This window comes from Xyrauchen texanus, chromosome 5 (assembly GCF_025860055.1).
Source record: "Xyrauchen texanus isolate HMW12.3.18 chromosome 5, RBS_HiC_50CHRs, whole genome shotgun sequence".
Classification (NCBI taxonomy): Eukaryota; Metazoa; Chordata; class Actinopteri; order Cypriniformes; family Catostomidae; genus Xyrauchen; species Xyrauchen texanus.
The window spans coordinates 23,232,440-23,250,330 of record NC_068280.1 but is presented as its reverse complement, the minus strand read 5'-3'; the positions used below and the strand labels follow the sequence as shown (position 1 = coordinate 23,250,330).

The window sequence follows — 17,891 nt, the reverse complement described above, 5'->3', positions numbered from 1 at the left end:
CGATCAAACCGAAAGGAAGCGTCACGAATTGGTGTAATCGAAACGTTTTTGGCGTGGTGAAGGCCATTTTTTCGCGGGATATTGGTGTCAAGGGGATCTGCCAATAACCCTTTGTTAGATCCAAGGTCGAGTAAAACCGAGCAGTACCTAACCGATCGAGCAGTTCATCAACACGGGGCATTGGGTACGCGTCAAATTTGGACACCGCATTGACCTTTCTATAATCCACACAGAAACGTACAGACCCGTCGCTCTTGGGAACAAGGACGACCGGGCTGGACCAATCGCTGTGGGATTCTTCTATTACTCCCATCTCAAGCATCGCATTCAATTCTTCCCGAACTACTTTCTTTTTATGTTCGGGCAAGCGATAGGGGCGGCAACGTACCACCACACCTGGCTCGGTCTCGATGTGGTGTTGTATGACGTTTGTGCGGCCCGGTAGAGGAGAAAACACGTCTGCAAACTCCTTTTGTAGTTCGGAAACCTCTGCGAGTTGGCGCGCCGAGAGGTGGTCTCCACAAGGAACCGGGGTGTTAGGATTGCAGGCTTTGTTTACCTCCGGTCCGAGCTCCGCCCTCTCCGGAACTACCGTTGCCAACGTCACAGAGGCCGCCTCTTCTCTCCACAATTTCAGGAGGTTGAGGTGATATATTTGACGCGCACCCCCTCTATCAGTACGTTTAACCTCATAATCGAGATCCCCTACTCGTGGTGTGACCTCAAAGGGTCCTTGCCACTTGGCGAGTAATTTCGAGCTCGATGTTGGGAGTAATACAAGGACTTTATCTGCCGGTGCAAATTCCCGTAGCTGAGCACCCCTGTCATACAGCCGGCATTGGCGTTCTTGAGCCTGGAGCAAATTCTCCTGTGTTAATTGCCCCAGTGTGTGGAGCTTTGCTCGAAGATCAAGAACATATTGAATTTCATTTTTACTATTAGAAGGTCCCTCCTCCCAAGCTTCACGGATGACGTCGAGGACCCCGTGTGGGCGTCGCCCGTACAGCAGCTCAAATGGGGAAAACCCTGTGGAGGCTTGCGGGACCTCTCGTACTGCGAATAACAGGGGGTCCAGCCACTTATCCCAATTCCTAGCGTCTTTGTGTACAAATTTACAAATCATATTTTTGAGCGTTTTATTAAATCGTTCCACCAGTCCATCTGTCTGAGGATGGTACACGCTAGTGCGAATCGACTTAATGCCCAAGAGTTCGTAAAGTTTGCGGAGTGTTCGTGAAATAAAAGTAGTGCCTTGGTCGGTGAGGATTTCTTTCGTAACCCCCACCCGGGAGATTATCTTGAAGAGTGCCCCGGCAACACTACGTGCTGAGATGTTGCTCAAAGGCACTGCTTCCGGATATCGCGTTGCGTAATCCACCAGGACTAACACAAAGCGATGTCCATGTGCCGTCCGTTCTAATGGCCCGACGAGGTCCAATCCAATTCTCTCGAAGGGAACCTCGATCAATGGAAGGGGGCGCAAAGGCGCTATTGGGGTGGCCGGTGGGTTTACCAGCTGACATTCGCGGCACGCCGCACACCACCTGCGGACGTCGCCGCCAATGCCCGGCCAATAGAAACGGGCTATTAGACGGAGAAGTGTCTTCCTTTCCCCTAGGTGACCGGCCATAGGATTATAGTGAGCCGCCTGGAAAACCATTTCCCGGCGGCTCCATGGAATCAACAATTGTGTCACCTCCTCCTTTGTTTGAGCGTCCTGCGTCACTCTGTACAACCGATCTTTAATAACCGAAAAATATGGATATGAAACGGCAGCGCCCGGCCGGAGTTGTTGACCATCGATTACTCTCACTTGGTCAAAAGCGTGCTTAAGGGTTTCATCCCGCGACTGCTCCAAGGGGAAGTCCCCCTCCAGGAATTCCTTGAGAGGAGGGGCGACAACCTCCCCTCGTCATTTGGAGCAGCCGAGGATGGCCCCGGCTCCGCCTCCCCCACCAAAACATTACACATCTCTTCACTTTCATGCAGGACCCATCCACACAAATTCCCTCCAATAAATTTCTAAAATTCGGCCAATCAGTACTCAAGATTAGCGGATGGGTGAGGCGGGAACTAACCGCTGCCTCCACACTATGTTTTTCTCCCTGGAATTTGATCGCCAAAGTCACCATGGGATACTTGTGAACATCCCCATGCACACACCTCACCCTCACCCGTTTAGCTGAGCCCAAAGCCCCGGGTTGAACCAAGCATTGGTGGATGGTGGTCTGGTTACAGCCTGTATCCAACAGTGCTTGGTATGTACCCCCCTGGATCCTTACCGGAATCCGGTACGCTCCAGCCCGATCGGGGGCAGCCTGCAGGACATCGGAGACCCGTACCACCGTCCTCCTTGCCTGCACGGGGCAGTAACATGCCATGGGGAGAGAGCAGAGCGAGAGGGCACAGGGGAGGGGGGAAAAACAGGGGAAGACACAGGGGAAGGGGAGAGAGAGAGAGAGAGCTCATCCGCTCACGGAATCGCCGCCATGTGGTCCTCCACAAGACGAACGGCCTCCTCCAGCAATGCCGGGCGGTGGCACTGGACCCACTCCGCCGTTCTCCTGGGCAAGCGCTGAACAAACTGCTCCAGTACTACCTGATCGATAAGTCCCTCGACGTCGCGGTCCCCCGCAAGCAGCCACCTCCGACAGGCATCACGGAGCCGCTGGGCGAACGCAAACGGGCGGTCAGACTTATCCAGTTTCATAGCCCGGAAGAGCTGGCGATTTTCTTCCGGGCTCCGACCAACCCGTTGCAGGATGGCTTTCCTCAGGTCTGCATAGGCCAGGAGGCTTGTTGCCGGCAGTTGTTGCGCCGCGAGTTGTGCTTCCCCGGACAAGAGAGGGACTAGGCGGGCTGCCCACTGGTCTTGTGGCCAACCCCAAATTTCTGCCGTACGTTCAAATAAATCGACAAACGCCTCTGGATCATCTGCTGGCCCCATCTTCTGTAACGCGGGCGGGGGCAGTGTGGCTGCGGCTGCGGCTGGAGCGGCCTCCTGGCTGAGGAGGGTCAGCCGGTCCTCTGCTTGAGCCCGCATGATTTCGAAGAACCGACGATCCTGGTCTTGCCGGAGCTCAAGCAGGGATTGTTGGTGGCTTTGATGGAGTGTAGCAAGAGACTGGAGGACTTCCGCCAGCTGGGAGGACTCTATGGGGCGACTCTTTTCCATAGCTTGGGAAAAAAAAATCCTATTTTTCCCGGGTTTCGGCACCAGTGTAACACTTTCCACTAAGGAAGGGACAGGAAACAGCGTCAAAGGTAAGGCTTCTTTTAATCTTTTTTTACTTTCACACAATATTATCACACAATTCGTTTCTCTTGGCTTGGTGTCGGGCTCTCCCTCTCGAGGCTCTCCGTTTGCTGTTTTTATGCCGCTCTCCTCACGCTACTGCAATTAGACACAGGTGTTAGACATAATCTAGCTCAGGTGTAAGCGCCCTTACCGCTTTTCTCTCCCAGACGGGCGCTTGACCACGCCCCCGCTGCCACATATATATATATTGTGTGTATTGTTTACACACATCGGGGGACGGAGGTTACATTCGTAACCTAGACGTTTCTAGGGGAAGTGTCATCCAGAAACCTGATGCGATACTTGTACAAAAATGTTATTGTTTTAGGTGGATGGTAAAACTTGGAAAAGGAGTGTTGAATAAAGATCCTTAGTGTTTTCTTATATTTGTTTGCTCATAGAAAACAAAGGAAAATGCACACACATAAAAATCACCTCTGCAATGCCTTTTGATTATTTTATCGAGACATTTCTCGTGGTATACTGATACACAAACACACATATGACAATAAAAGAGGTGAATGAAGAGGAATCTTCATTTGTTTTCTGTGGGTGTTTTTATGGGAATGTGGTTCTTTCAGATAAATTTGAGGAGTGCCTATGGTTTGCGTGTTCCACATTTTATCGTTAGTGTGTCATGCAGTGTGGGACTCGCACTGGTCTTGGTCTTGTCTCTATCTCGATTCTCTCTGGTCTTGGTCTTGACTTGGCCTCAGTTTAGATGATATTGACTACAACACTGAGCATCTCCCGCTAGTTTATGTGCCAATATTGCCACTGGCCTGTCCAGACTCCATATGCTGGATGACCATTATGTACAGCGCCCCAACTAGAGTAGGTGGCGTCTGTCGTTATCACTTTGCAGCGACACACCTGTCCCAATGGAATGCGCGACATCAGAAGGTGGGTCTGTTTCCATGGCGTAGCACCCATGCGTCACTCTGAAAGGATTAAGTGCATCCTTCAGTGGTTGTCCCTTTGTGCTGCCAAGCCAATAGATGGGCAGAGAGTTAAATAAATGCATGGTTCTTGCATTTTATGGGGGGACAACATGTGGTGCTTTTGTTCACTGTGTGTTTTGTGTACACTTGTGCTTGATGAACTTTGAATTCTCTTACGCATGTCTCAAGACTAGGGCTGGGTATCGAGTTCGATACATTTTAGGCACTGACTGAATTGCCTCTAAAAATGTCTTGTTGTTCGGTACCACATTTCGACACCTAAGGGGTTAATCTCATCAACATCAGTGATAAGCATTTAGCATGCTAGATGTGCCCAAATCTAAAAGTGGCGGTGAAAGGCATCAAGGAAAAATTATTTTACACGGGTTATGCTCAGAGACGCGGCTCACATGTGAGGCTGTAGTGTGTATGCGTCCCAACCCCCATAGATGTAAAAGATGTGGACAAGATCAAAAAGAGAAGCAATGTTTGCAACAAGATTATTGCTGCCAATACCAGCAACACGACAAATCTGATGAAGCACTTGACAGTGCATGGAATAAACTTAAGAGCAGAAAGTTGCTCCATCATTGACTGCAAGAAGACCGAGAAGGTGCAGTCATCCTCTCAGCGTCCTCCTGCCACAGAGCTACCTTCAACATGCCCACAACGAGTCCTTCTCCAAAACTTCTCATGAATGCAGCTGCGCTATGACTGGGTCACCAACAGGTAAGGTTAACGTTAAGCAAACAATCCAACAAACAAAATCGGCTAACTTGTAGTGGTACATGCTTGTGTACTTGTTAAATTAACGTTTCTGTGTGCGGTGACATAGTCCTATAAACTGGGACCTATATAACATTAGATATTGGGTTATCCTTTGGGTTGGCTGAATTAACAGTTTAGCTTTCTTGGTTTTTTTTCCTCTTCACATTAATGTTATACAACAAACTGACAAATTAAAACAAAAGTTTTTTTCAAGTAATGTGTAATGATTGTAATCTTGTTAAAACGGATTTCATAAAATTGGTATAGAAAAAAGTATCGTTTAGGAACCGGTTTCGAAGTCAAGGTATCGGTATCGGTTTCAATATCGAACATTTTTGGAACAATACCCAGCCCTACTCAAGACATTTGGTCATGGAGACAGGCTAAATTTGATCAGGCAATTATAAATTGAGGTCACTCTAAATGTATTTACAGCAGAGGACGCCAGATAAACCATCTTCCCTAGCATAGAATGGGGAAGAATGTGTGAACATGGAGGGAATTGAGAACAAGAAGGTTTGCCAAAACGGCCCCACCATTCTTTATGGGGAACAACGTGTGGTGCTTATGTTCACTGTGCGATTTATATACACTTGTGTTTGATGAACATTGAATTATGTTATGCATGTCTTGAGACCCTTGGTCATAGAGACAGAGGATGAATTTGGGAAGTGTTTTTTTTATGTTCGCTCCCCAGAGCAAGCTGAACCATATTCTATTTATCGGAGGTTCGAGGCATGTATAACTCATCCCTATACTGACCAAGGTTTGGAAATAATCTCTTATTCCAGCCCCTCGTTCTGTGGCCAGGCTTACCAGTCCGTGCATGATCCCCTCCACCACGAGCAGTTCACTTCAAACGGGGAGGGGAGAGAGAGGTCAGGGCTGCTTCTCCATTGCCTTATTCATGTGCATTCTCCCAGAACGATACCAAAAAAGACAATGGGACTAAGGGCCTATTTTGTTTCCTTACTTCCAACGACGAATTCTCTTATGCAGCATTTTTTTAATGGTGACAGCTCACAATGCGCATGGTATTTCTTATGCATGCTTTGTTTGTCAGAAAATGGCCGCCAAGCAAGGCCTCAGAGTATGTCCAATGAGACTCACACTTTCACTCAAGGGGAGGGTGACAAACATGAGGAGGATTCCGGTATCCGTTTGCACTCCTATCTTTTCAGACACAAAGCCGAAATCCCAAATGGCTCCAGTAGCTCCAAATCTCGAGGCCATAGAACTGGAACAAGTGGGGATAACGCCTCATTATGAGAAATTGTGAGCCTTGAAAAGCATCCTTATCCTCGTTGGCCCCTTTTAATGTTTGGAAAAAAACACATAAAATTGCTCTGAAATTTACACTGTGTAGATGACGTCCTATGTGTTTGCCTCTCAAAAGGGAGAAATAATAATCCTTGCTTCAACGTGTGTCTCTCGAAACAAACATGGGCTAAGACCATTCGTGTACTGAAAAACAGAAAATATGACTCAATGGCCAATAAATTGGTGTGATTGTACAAGGGCTTCAGACCATGTGACACAGTGTCCCATAGCGATCAAATACAACTTGAGTTCCTACAAAAGGGAACTTCTAACTAGTAACTCTTTAAAGACTCCTAGTGGTATATGGGCCATGGGGCCATATGCATAAATCTACTTAGAGTTACATTTTTGTCTTAAGTGTGTCAAAATTTTAAGAATTAAGTAATTTTACTCTTATTCCTAGACTTAAGAATAAGTATGTTTCATAAAGTTTCATAAGTGTTGAGACTTGGTCTCAGCTCCTAAATTGTTTAAGAGTGCTGGAGAGGTTTCCTAAAATCACGACTGTGTTCCACTGATACAACACACTCTACAACAAAGAAACAATGTGTTGAACACATGGTGGTGGAATTTGTGTTTCATAGTTGAGCAAAATTAATATAATTTATATATAATTATGAAATATTGTATATTTATTTAATTGCAGCATATTGTTTTACTTTTTTCATTGAATACATTGAAACTCATTGTTGTGAATTAAGTGTTTGAAAATCTGATGAGCTACATGCCTAAACTTTCAGATTGATGCAACAATTAATAAATAAAATCTAAATTCCACTAAAATGAAAATAATCAACAATTAATTTAATTATGATAAGTTGAATATCTTTGCATTAGCACTGCACCCTCCATCAATGTTACCACTTTACTGTTGTTTAAACATGTTTAAATGAGAAAAATTACATTTTAAAAATGGTTCAAAGCTCCATCTGAAAAGAGACCAAACCCAAGCACTATATAAAACATTTAATAAGCTCATGGTTTTGTGTGGGGTGTCAGGTGCTTTGACAGATTTCTTCTAGAGTTTAATGTGCTTGAGAGATGTTTAACCTTAGCTCTAAACTTACATTTGACTGATTTATTCTTATTTGTAAACATTATTATTTATCAAAATCATGCAAGTTTCCATTTCCATTTTTCAAAACAATTTGTCCAAAACAGCAAGCGAGTCATTATTTCTTCAAATAGGCAAAAAAATAAAGTAAAAATGGCTTAATTTATTGAGTGTGTGCCAATGCCGCTACGAATACAATAAAATATTGTTGATATGTTGAACGTCAAATTTACCACTAAACTGAACCATGTTTAACTGAAATTTTACATGTAGCTGTAATGGAATTATATTATCAGTTCATTTTGTGGTTTAAAATGTCCCTCTACATTAAAACTGTGGATTATTATTATTGATATTTTTTTTTTTTTTTTGATAATGTGAAAAGCATATGGAATTTATATTGAAAGATTTTGTATTTTGATTTATTTGTAGTCTTCAATTTGCACATTGTTTGAAGACAACATTCAGCAAAATGCAGAATAATGTTGTAAAATACAGGAAATTAAATTTGGCTTTCTCATTTTGTTAATCAAATAATAAATCAACAGAAAAAACCTATTATCAAAATATTGTTTGTTGCATTAAATCATCAGGCTGGAATGAATGGTGTCATACTAGATCTGTCATACTGATATTTAGCTTCCTTATGAAAGAACCTCCATACTTAGTAACAGTATATAATTTACCACCCAGATATCTTCTGAAAAGGTTAAAATCCCCCAAAAAAACTGTTATGAAGAAATAATATTTTAAATGTTTACTGACTCATGACTGTTTGTCACTTGTCTCTACAGCACCTGACCTCATCCCTGTTAGCAGTAGCATTTCTTTCCTCCTTTGGGAGCTCCTTGCTCTATGGTTATAACCTGGCTGTAGTTAATTCTCCTGCAGAGGTGAGTAACATAAACAAATTCAAGTTAATTCACATAGCCTCACGTAACACTTTGTTGTGGAGAACTAATTCACTTAAAAACTAAAAACGTTCAATGAACTAATTTTTCACCAAAAAATAATGATTTTAATGGATTTGATCAAGTCTTTCTGTATGAAATAGGAAAAAATGTGTCCTCAAGTCATAATTGTAGCTATTTATAATGAGAAAAATTCATTTGTACTCTTTTCGACTTTTTGCCAAACATTTGTTATTGCAAGTGTAAAAAGCTGCGATCTTGTTATCTCAGAAATATGAAAAGACATTTTGCAGATGTAGACATGCAGGGTAATTAACATCTACCACACAAAACATAATGATGGCTACACACAGCACTTAACATCGCATATACAGTGTACGGAAAGAAATGCACTCACATGACACAAAACTCAAAGGGACCACAAACACAAAACCACCAGTGCAAATATTGCAATACATGCTAATTTTAAGGCATTAATTAAAAATATTTACTCATGACGCAGTCAATGCTGAGAACTTATCACATGTGCATCTTGTTATGGCCAACAGAAATTATTTAAATTGTCCCAACATACATGGAAATTAAGCTCTATTTTTAAAAAAAAGATTGATTGTACACAACAAAACGTTTCAAGATTTATTTATTTATTTATTTATTTTAACTTTCATTTAAGAAGAAAACTATGAATACTGTATATGCAGTATAATTACTCTAAAATGTGTTCACTTCTTTACTTTCATATGGATTCATATACATTTTTAGCTTTTAGTGGCATGTTAGGTTTGTACCTGTAATGTCCCCTCTGACATTACATTTTTATGAAGTCTATTTTAATTTCATGAGAAATGTGAAGATGTGAATTGGTACATTTTCAGCCACAGAGTCAATCATTCATGACCATACATAAACTACAGCTTAATAGAAGAATAATGGAGAATGGCTAGACATAGAGTGTGTGTGTGTGTGTGTGTGTGTGTGTGTGTGTGTGTGTGTGTGTGTGTGTGTGTGTGTGTGTGTGTGTGTGTGTGTGTGTGTGTGTGTGTGTGCCTGAGTTCGATTTCCTCTCATGGCCAACACCAGTGATGATTATCTGAACCGGTCCCAGGCCTCCCCTAGGTTGACTCAGCCTAAAATGAGTACCTGGTGCAGTGTGTAAACATCGCCACTGGGGAGACAAAGGCGGTCGGGCGTGGTGCTGGCCACCCACCCCCTCGTGTACTGTTCTGGCCTTCATAGGTGCTCGCTAACAGCACTTGCCCCTACAGTCTGTTAAGGCTAAATGGGGGATCTTTGTCTTTGTTGTGTGTGTGGGCAGGTTTATGAGGAATTTTCTTAGGTTACAAGCTGGTAATTACAATGGTATTATGATTTTAAATGTGGTTTATGGGGATATTTCTAGTGTCACACAAACATTAACACCTCCTGCAACCCCCATCCTCCCCCCTCCTGCTATTCAAACTGCACTTAAGATCTATGAAGAGGATGGGAGCTGTGTCTTCCAAAAACAAAAGACAAGGAAAGCACTTGGCACAGATGGTGTTTCACCCACTTGTCTAAAATCCTGTGCTAACCAGCTGGCCCACATCTTCACACTGATCTTCAATAGATCACTGGAGCATTGTGAAGTCTCATGCTGCTTCAAATGCTCAATCATCATTCCTGTCCCAAAGAAACCCAAAAACACAGGACTTAATGACAATAGACCCATTGCTCTGACGTGTGTGGTCATGAAATAATCTGAGAGACTGGTGTTGGCCCACCTGAAGGACAAAATTGGACCTTTTCTAGATCCCCTTCAATTTGCTTATCAAGCAAACAGGTCTGTGGATGATGCAGTCAACATGGGATTGCTTCATATCCTGCAACATCTGGACAGACCAGGGATATATGCAAGGATCCTTTTTGGGGAATTTTATCAGCCATAGAGTGCCCTACCTCAGCACTCATTTACCTACCCCCTGATTAAACAATCCCTGTTTTTTTTTTTTTTGCAACTTATTTGTATCTCCTACCCTTCAATCTCTGATAGAGAAGAGCAGGAAACTGACCTCTGCTCCCACCGCAGCTGCCCTTGAAGGCGGCCCGAGTCCGCTGCAGTTCTGTTTCCTCAAATTCCTGACCTTTCCCAAGTGGCCACAGAGCCAGTCTCTTCCCCTGCAGCTAATCCAGCCCTATCCCCTAAGCGGCTTTAGAGACAGTCCTTCCTCCTACCTGTCCTTTTTCCCTGCCGCCGCCGCCGATCCTGCCCTTTACCCAGTGACCGCTGCCAACCAACCCCTTTCCCTTGCTTCTGCAGCCGATCAACTCTCCCCTCTGGCAGTTCTGGACTTTCCCCATGTGGCCACCCCTGACCCTCTCCACACCCTGTTTTGCTCGTTTCCTGCTCCACGGGTGCCCTCTGGGTCTGATTCGCTGGTGTCCCCTAGGTTTCCAGCGCCGTCAACCAGCCTCCTCATCTAGTCTTTGGCTGTTCCTCATTGTGTTAATTGGTGTTCCATGTGTGTTTTTCTTCCCATGTAACCCTATGTAATGTGCTTTCCCATCTCGTGTGTTTGCCAGATCATTTTGTGTGTTCTGCTTATGCTGTCTCGCCCATGTTGGGCGCATCTTGTTTCTGGCTCTGTGTGTTTTTTTAGCCCATTTTATCACCCACTTTATTGTTTTTTCTTGATTTTTCTGGATTATGTTCAATCCAGTAAACTACTCCCCTCCCTTCTTGGACTTCACCTCTTCCCCGCCCGAGTGCCAAAACTCCTGCTGTGCACTACAGCTCTCTGAACCCACTGCAGCATGTCAGATTCTCATCTCGCAGCCTGGTTTTCAACATTGTGTCTATTCCCTGGCTGGGTTTCATCATTCCAGTGTTCATCTACTGTTTATTTTTTGTTTTTTATAATGACAACTTATCTTAAATTTTTGGAGCAGTTTTTTAACTGAAGGGAGTGTGCGTTTTTCTACCAAAGCTACTTTTTAAACAAAAAAGCACAGGTAGATTTGTGTTTTTAAATCCACTGTATATTAAAGGCCATCTTTACACTGCAATGGTGGATCAGAAGCAACACCTGAAGTGGCATGTAGGTGTATCTACACAGCAATTTATTAATGTTATGAGATTATTGATTTGTATATACAATTTTGATTACAGAAATATCAAATGAGTATGAAACAAAATTTGGAAATCTATGATTAGTATGACAATAACAAAGTTTAATTCTGCTCTGATACTGCATTTTATTTACACAGAACCAAAGCAGCATTAGAACTGCCTTTGATACTAGGGACTAAGGTGGCATATTTTAAGGTGTCTTTACATAGGCGAGTTAAGGCTGTTCTGTGCCTGCTCAAAATTATGTGTAAAGACACAATGCCGCATAAAAGGCAGACAAAATTATGTCTGCTCTGACTCACCTCTGGGCAGCATTAAATAATCTACGTAAATTTCCTTTATTACAATTCAGATGCAGCTTTTGAGCAACCTTTGCTGTGCAAAGATGGCTTTAGTCTGGCTCAGTGGCATCTCTACTTTAGGGGTGGGGCTGCATCCCACCAGATGTGGCGATTATGCTTGGCATAATCATAAATAAATGTTTCAAACAATATATCTTCTTTATCTTTAACTTGTTTTATGTCCATTATAAAAGACAAAAGTAGAAATTATTTTGAGAAATTCTATAATTATTCATGTCTGTTACTGTGGGTGTCGCTAGACTTTAATCCAGGGTTTAGCCCACAGACCATATTTTAATATAAAAATAAGACGAATCCTTCCTTCCATGACTTAAAAAATGACCACCCTACCTGTCAAATTATAACTATATTAAGTGCAACACTGACACCATTTCAGAACTTTATATAAGCAAATGTCAGGCACACTAAATGGATCAAACTTGTTAGTTTAAATTGCGGAGGATCAAAGCGAGAATTACAATTTGTAGGCTCCTTGTTCATTGTGTGGAAATTAATACTAACAATAAAATCAAAGTAATTTAACAATTTAAATTAGCCATTTTTATTTATCATAATATTTTTAGAATAAAGTAAAAATAACAAGAAGAAAGTCAAAGAATTATGAGATTAAAGTCGCAATATTTTGAGAAAAAATCGAAAGGAAAGTATCACGATTCACTGTTGTCTGCCCTGTGTTTTTCCCCCATCGTGGATGTTTCTTCTGTTACATCGAAGGAGGTCACAGGAGCAGGATCTGAATGCAGCTTAAAGTATTTAATAAAATGAACAAAAGAAACATCCACAATGGGGAAAAAACACAGGAACAGCAAAAACAGGAAAGGATAGGGAACAGGTGGTCAAAAGACATGGTACATACAACAACTGACAAAGAACAAGCAACCAACAGGGCATTATATACAAAAAGACTAATGAGTAAATGAAACACAGGTGAGGACAATAGAAGACAGCTGGCAGTGATGAGGGCAGGGGATTATGGGAAGTGTAGTCCATGGGGAACAGATGACAGAGGCAAATCACAGGGCAGACAACAGTGAATCGTGACAGAAAATAACATCAAAGTGATGTGGTGGCCAACAGCAAAGTGGAGAATCTGGGTCTTGAATGAGGTGTGCATTAGTACAGGAGTTTTCAACATGTGTGCGTCTGTCAAGGGAGGCACGAGAAATAGGCACGCACACAAGTGAAGCGAAAAATAATTGGAACTGCTGTGAATTATATAAGTTTATATCAAGATATTATATGTGGTAATATCCCCCCTCTGTTACAGTATTGTTTAGAGAGGAAAACCCCAAAACAATGCCGAGCGGACTGCTCTTTCTCCTGAATAAATAAAATTTACTGCATAGTGTGGATACTAATAATCCTATCCTAAATTATGAGTTTACTACATCCACCACATCCATCTCTTGTATTAATGAAGCTGCTGGCTCAGCGTCCGTTCTATCGTTGTGATAATGACGCTCTGTTTAGCCTAATATTGAGATTTGTTTCTCTAATATTTCTACTTTATTCACACAATATACTACTTTATTCTCTAAATATAATGACTTTAATCTCATAATGCTACAACTTTTTTCTTGTCATTTGTATTCACAAAATATTATGACTTAACTATCGAAATCTTTTTTTATTTAATGTGGCAATAAAACGACATGGTGGGATCACAGAATAAAGTTACAAAATAAAAACTTAAATTTTTATAAATGCAAAACACTTGCATTGGGTTTCATGACTGTTATTAAACATAATTCCAGGTTGTTTTTAACAAAGCAAAGTTTAAATGCTTGAGAAATGGTAAGAGAGTGTTTTTTTTTTCCCCTGTGCAGACTTAAGTACAATAATCATTCGATTTTAAACCATTTAAAAATCAAGGCACCACAAAGAGGCTATTTAAACGCAGCAGTCTAGCTCTACACACATGACAGGGAAATGTGAACCAGCACTAGCAGAGCTCATGTACAGGTAGTGACAGTTTTATAATTTTAAGACCTATGTATTGTGCTATTTATGCTTATTGCTCACTATGCTGCTATTTTGTATACACTCATCTAAAGGATTATTAGGAACACCTGTTCAATTTCTCATTAATGCAATTATCTAATCAACAATCACATGGCAGTTGCTTCAATGCATTTAGGGGTGTGGTCCTGGTCAAGACAATCTCCTGAACTCCAAACTGAATGTCAGAATGGGAAAGAAAGGTGATTTAAGCAATTTTGAGCGTGGCATGGTTGTTGGTTTCTTGAACATGACAATGAGTTCACTGTACTAAAATGGCCCCCACAGTCACCAGATCTCAACCCAATAGAGCATCTTTGGGATGTGGTGCAACGGGAGCTTCGTGCCCTGGATGTGCATCCCACAAATCTCCATCAACTGCAAGATGCTATCCTATCAATATGGGCCAACATTTCTAAAGAATGCTTTCAGCACCTTGTTGAATCAATGCCACGTAGAATTAAGGCAGTTCTGAAGGCGAAAGGGGGTCAAACATGGTATTAGTATGGTGTTCCTAATAATCCTTTAGGTGAGTGTATATGCATGCATTAAAATCTACTTGTTGTGTGGATTGTTAAAAACAAATGAAGATTAGAAATGAGGTTTATAGATTATATATTTAGAAATAAGGCTTGCATGGGGGCCTGGATAGCTCAATCAAATCAAATCACTTTATTGTCACACTACCATGTACACAAGTGCAACAGTAGGTGAAATTCTTGTGTGCAGTTCCGAGTTGTATTGAGGAGAATATGTTGACAGTCCAGTGTGAGATTATAGATGAATAAAGTGCAGTGCTAATTATTGATCCTGATAGATCAAGTGTTCAACAGTCTGACTGCTTGGGGGAAGAAGCTGTCATGTAGTCGGCTGGTGCGGGTCCTGAGGCTGCGATACCGCCTGCCTGATGGTAACAGTGAGAACAGACCATGACTCGGGTGGCTGGAGTCTCTGATGATCCTCCGAGATTTTTTCACACACCGCCTGGTATATATGTCCTGGAGAGAGGGAAGCTCACCACCAGGACATCAATACTCACTAGCTTAGTGAGTATTGATGCTGATTACCAGCCCTGGAGTTCGAATCCAGGGTGTATTGAGTCACTCCAGCCTGGTCTCCTATAGCAACCAAATTGGCCCGGGTAGAGTCACATGGGGTAACCTCCTCGTGGTCGCGATTAGTGGTTCTCGCTCTCAGTGGGGGCATGGAAAGTTGTGCATGGATCACGGAGAGTAGCATGAGCCTCCACATGCAGGGAACCTCCACAGTGTCATGCACAATGAGCCACGTGATTAGATGCGCAGATTGACAGTCTCAGGTGTGGAGGCAACTGAGACATGTCCTCTGCCACCTGGATTAAGGTGAGTAACCATGCCACCACAAGGTCCTACTAAGTAGTAGGAATTGGATATTCCAAATTGGGGAGAAAAGGGGATTAAAAAAAAAAGGCTTGCGTAATAATACCGTAGTGCCTCTGATACAGAAAGGCTTCACCCCCGATATAGAAAATAGAAATCTCCCACACAAGGCATTCATAACGATGAATGATGAACTTGAGCACGAACAGTATGTAAGTCAAAGTGCGAACTGTCAATTAATGCAAGTTGGGCTCACTGATCTGAATTCATTTACGTTTGAAGCCAGAATTGAAGCCTGCCCTCTTGCTTTTGCAAGAAGCAAAAACATATTTGGGGCTATTAACAAAAGATCTGGGGCTTCAGGCTTTTCAGCCAGGGTCTAGCTATGCCACTTTCTGTTGCAAAAAAGCCATTTAATCGTTCTCATTTGCTATGCTTAGGGGTTGTCCGTCGTCCTCTGTGTTAATCAAGGGAGATCTGGAGACTGTAATCCGCATGTGCAACAAGTGTTTCATTATAGCCTGTGGGGCACTTTGCCTTTGCCCTGTAGCCATCAAAAGCTGACATGGTCCTCTGACATTACCACTCTTGAGCGCAGACCTGCAAAGGGAACTTCATTGGTAGTTTTAAAAGTTAATTTTATTCTAATGTGTTGCTGGTTGGATTATAGTTAAAGTGCACCGCTCATCATTTTAATGAGTTGTAGGCCATTTCTTTGAGGAGTTGCTGATGCATAGGTTTGTATTACATTACAATAACTGCAAAATTGTAAGGTTTTTTTTTGTTTGTTTTGCAGCCTTTGACTATTTGTACAGGTGAAACTCGAAAAATTAGAATATCGTGCAAAAGTTCATTAATTTCAGTAATTCAACTTAAAAGGTGAAACTAATACATTATATAGACTCATTACAAGCAAAGTAAGATATTTCAAGCCTTTATTTGATATAATTTTGATGATTATGGCTTACAGCTTATGAAAACCCCAAATTCAGAATCTCAGAAAATTAGAATATTACATGAAATCAATAAAAAAAAGGATTTTAAATACAGAAATGTCGGCCCTCTGAAAATTATAATCATGCATATGTACTCAGTACTTGGTTTGGGCCCCTTTTGCATTAATTACTGCCTCAATGCGGCGTGGCATGGATGCTATCAGCCTGTGGCACTGCTGAGGTGTTATGGAAGGCCAAGATGCTTCAATAGCGGCCTTCAGCTCTTCTGCATTGTTTGGTCTCATGTCTCTCATCTTTCTCTTGGCAATGCCCCATAGATTCTCTATGGGGTTCAGGTCAGGCGAGTTTGCTGGCCAATCAAGCACAGTAATACCATGGTCATTGAACCAGGTTTTGGTACTTTTGGCAGTGTGGGCATGTGCCAAGTCCTGCTGGAAAATGAAGTCAGCATCTCCATAAAGCTTGTCTGCTGAAGGAAGCATGAAGTGCTCTAAAATGTCCTGGTAGACGGCTGCGTTGACTCTGGACTTAATAAAGCACAGTGGACCAACACCAGCCGATGACATGGCTCCCCAAACCAACACAGACTGTGGAAACTTCACACTGGACTTCAAGCATCTTGGATTGTGTGCCTCTCCATTCTTCCTCCAGACTCTGGGACCTTGGTTTCCAAATGAGATGCAAAATTTGCTCTCATCAGAAAAGAAGACTTTGGACCACTGAGCAACAGACCAGTTCTTCTTTTCTTTAGCCCAGGTAAGATGTTTGACATTTGAAGCCCATGTCCAGGACCCGTCTGTGTGTGGTGGCTCTTGATGCAGTAACTCCAGCCTCAGTTCACTCCTTGTGAAGCTCCCCCACACATTTGAATGGCCTTTTCCTGACAATCCTCTCCAGGCTATGGTCATCCCTGCTGCTTGTGCACCTTTTTCTTCCACACTTTTCCCTTCCACTTAACTTTCTATTAATGTGCTTTGATACAGCACTTTGAGAACATCCAACTTCTTTTGCAATTACCTTTTGAGGCTTTCCCTCCTTGTGGAGGGTGTTAATGATGGTTTTCTGCACAACTGTCAGGTCAGCAGTCTTCCCCATGGTTGTGAATTCAACTGAACCAGACTGAGAGACCATTTAAAGGCTCAGGAACCCTTTGCAGGTGTTTAGCTGATTAGAGTGTGACACTTTGAGCCTACAATACTGAACCTTTTCACAATATTCTAATTTTCTGAGATTCTGAATTTGGGGTTTTCATAAGCTGTAAGCCATAATCATCAAAATTATATCAAATAAAGGCTTGAAATATCTTACTTTGCTTGTAATGAGTCTATATAATATATTAGTTTCACCTTTTAAGTTGAATTACTGAAATTAATGAACTTTTGCACGATATTCTAATTTTTCGAGTTTCACCTGTATATATCTGGTTTGCTTTTCACGGTCACTTGAGCATTTTAACATTGATCATTTTAGTGGTGTTTTGTGCTCATATTAAATTATTAGGGATGTTTGTGTGAGGCATCATGTTCAGAGGTTGAACTAGAAAAAATCTTTATCCATCAATCTTGTTGTAAAATTTCCATCATGATCTATTTTTATTGGTCATACTTGTTTTAATTGTATTATAATGGATGGGCAGAGGCATTCATTATAATGGCGTATACACTCACTGAGCACTTTATTAGGAAAACTATACTCCTAATAAGGTGCTGGACGTGTTCTTTTGCTGTTGTAGCCCATTCGCCTCAAGGTTCAACGTGTTGTGCATTCTGAGATACTATTCTGCTCACATAATTGTACAGTGTTTATCTGAGTTACTGTT

At 42.1% G+C, this 17,891-nt stretch overlaps 1 protein-coding gene across 1 annotated transcript in view; it reads left to right on the top strand.

Moving 5' to 3' along the window:
- slc2a15b (solute carrier family 2 member 15b) overlaps positions 1-17,891 on the top strand; it is a 46,558-nt gene that overhangs the window by 11,000 nt on the left and 17,667 nt on the right. The window contains exon 2 of the mRNA XM_052126045.1: positions 8,176-8,274. Coding sequence (XP_051982005.1) covers positions 8,176-8,274 — 99 coding nt within the window. The remainder of the gene's footprint in view (positions 1-8,175; positions 8,275-17,891) is intronic.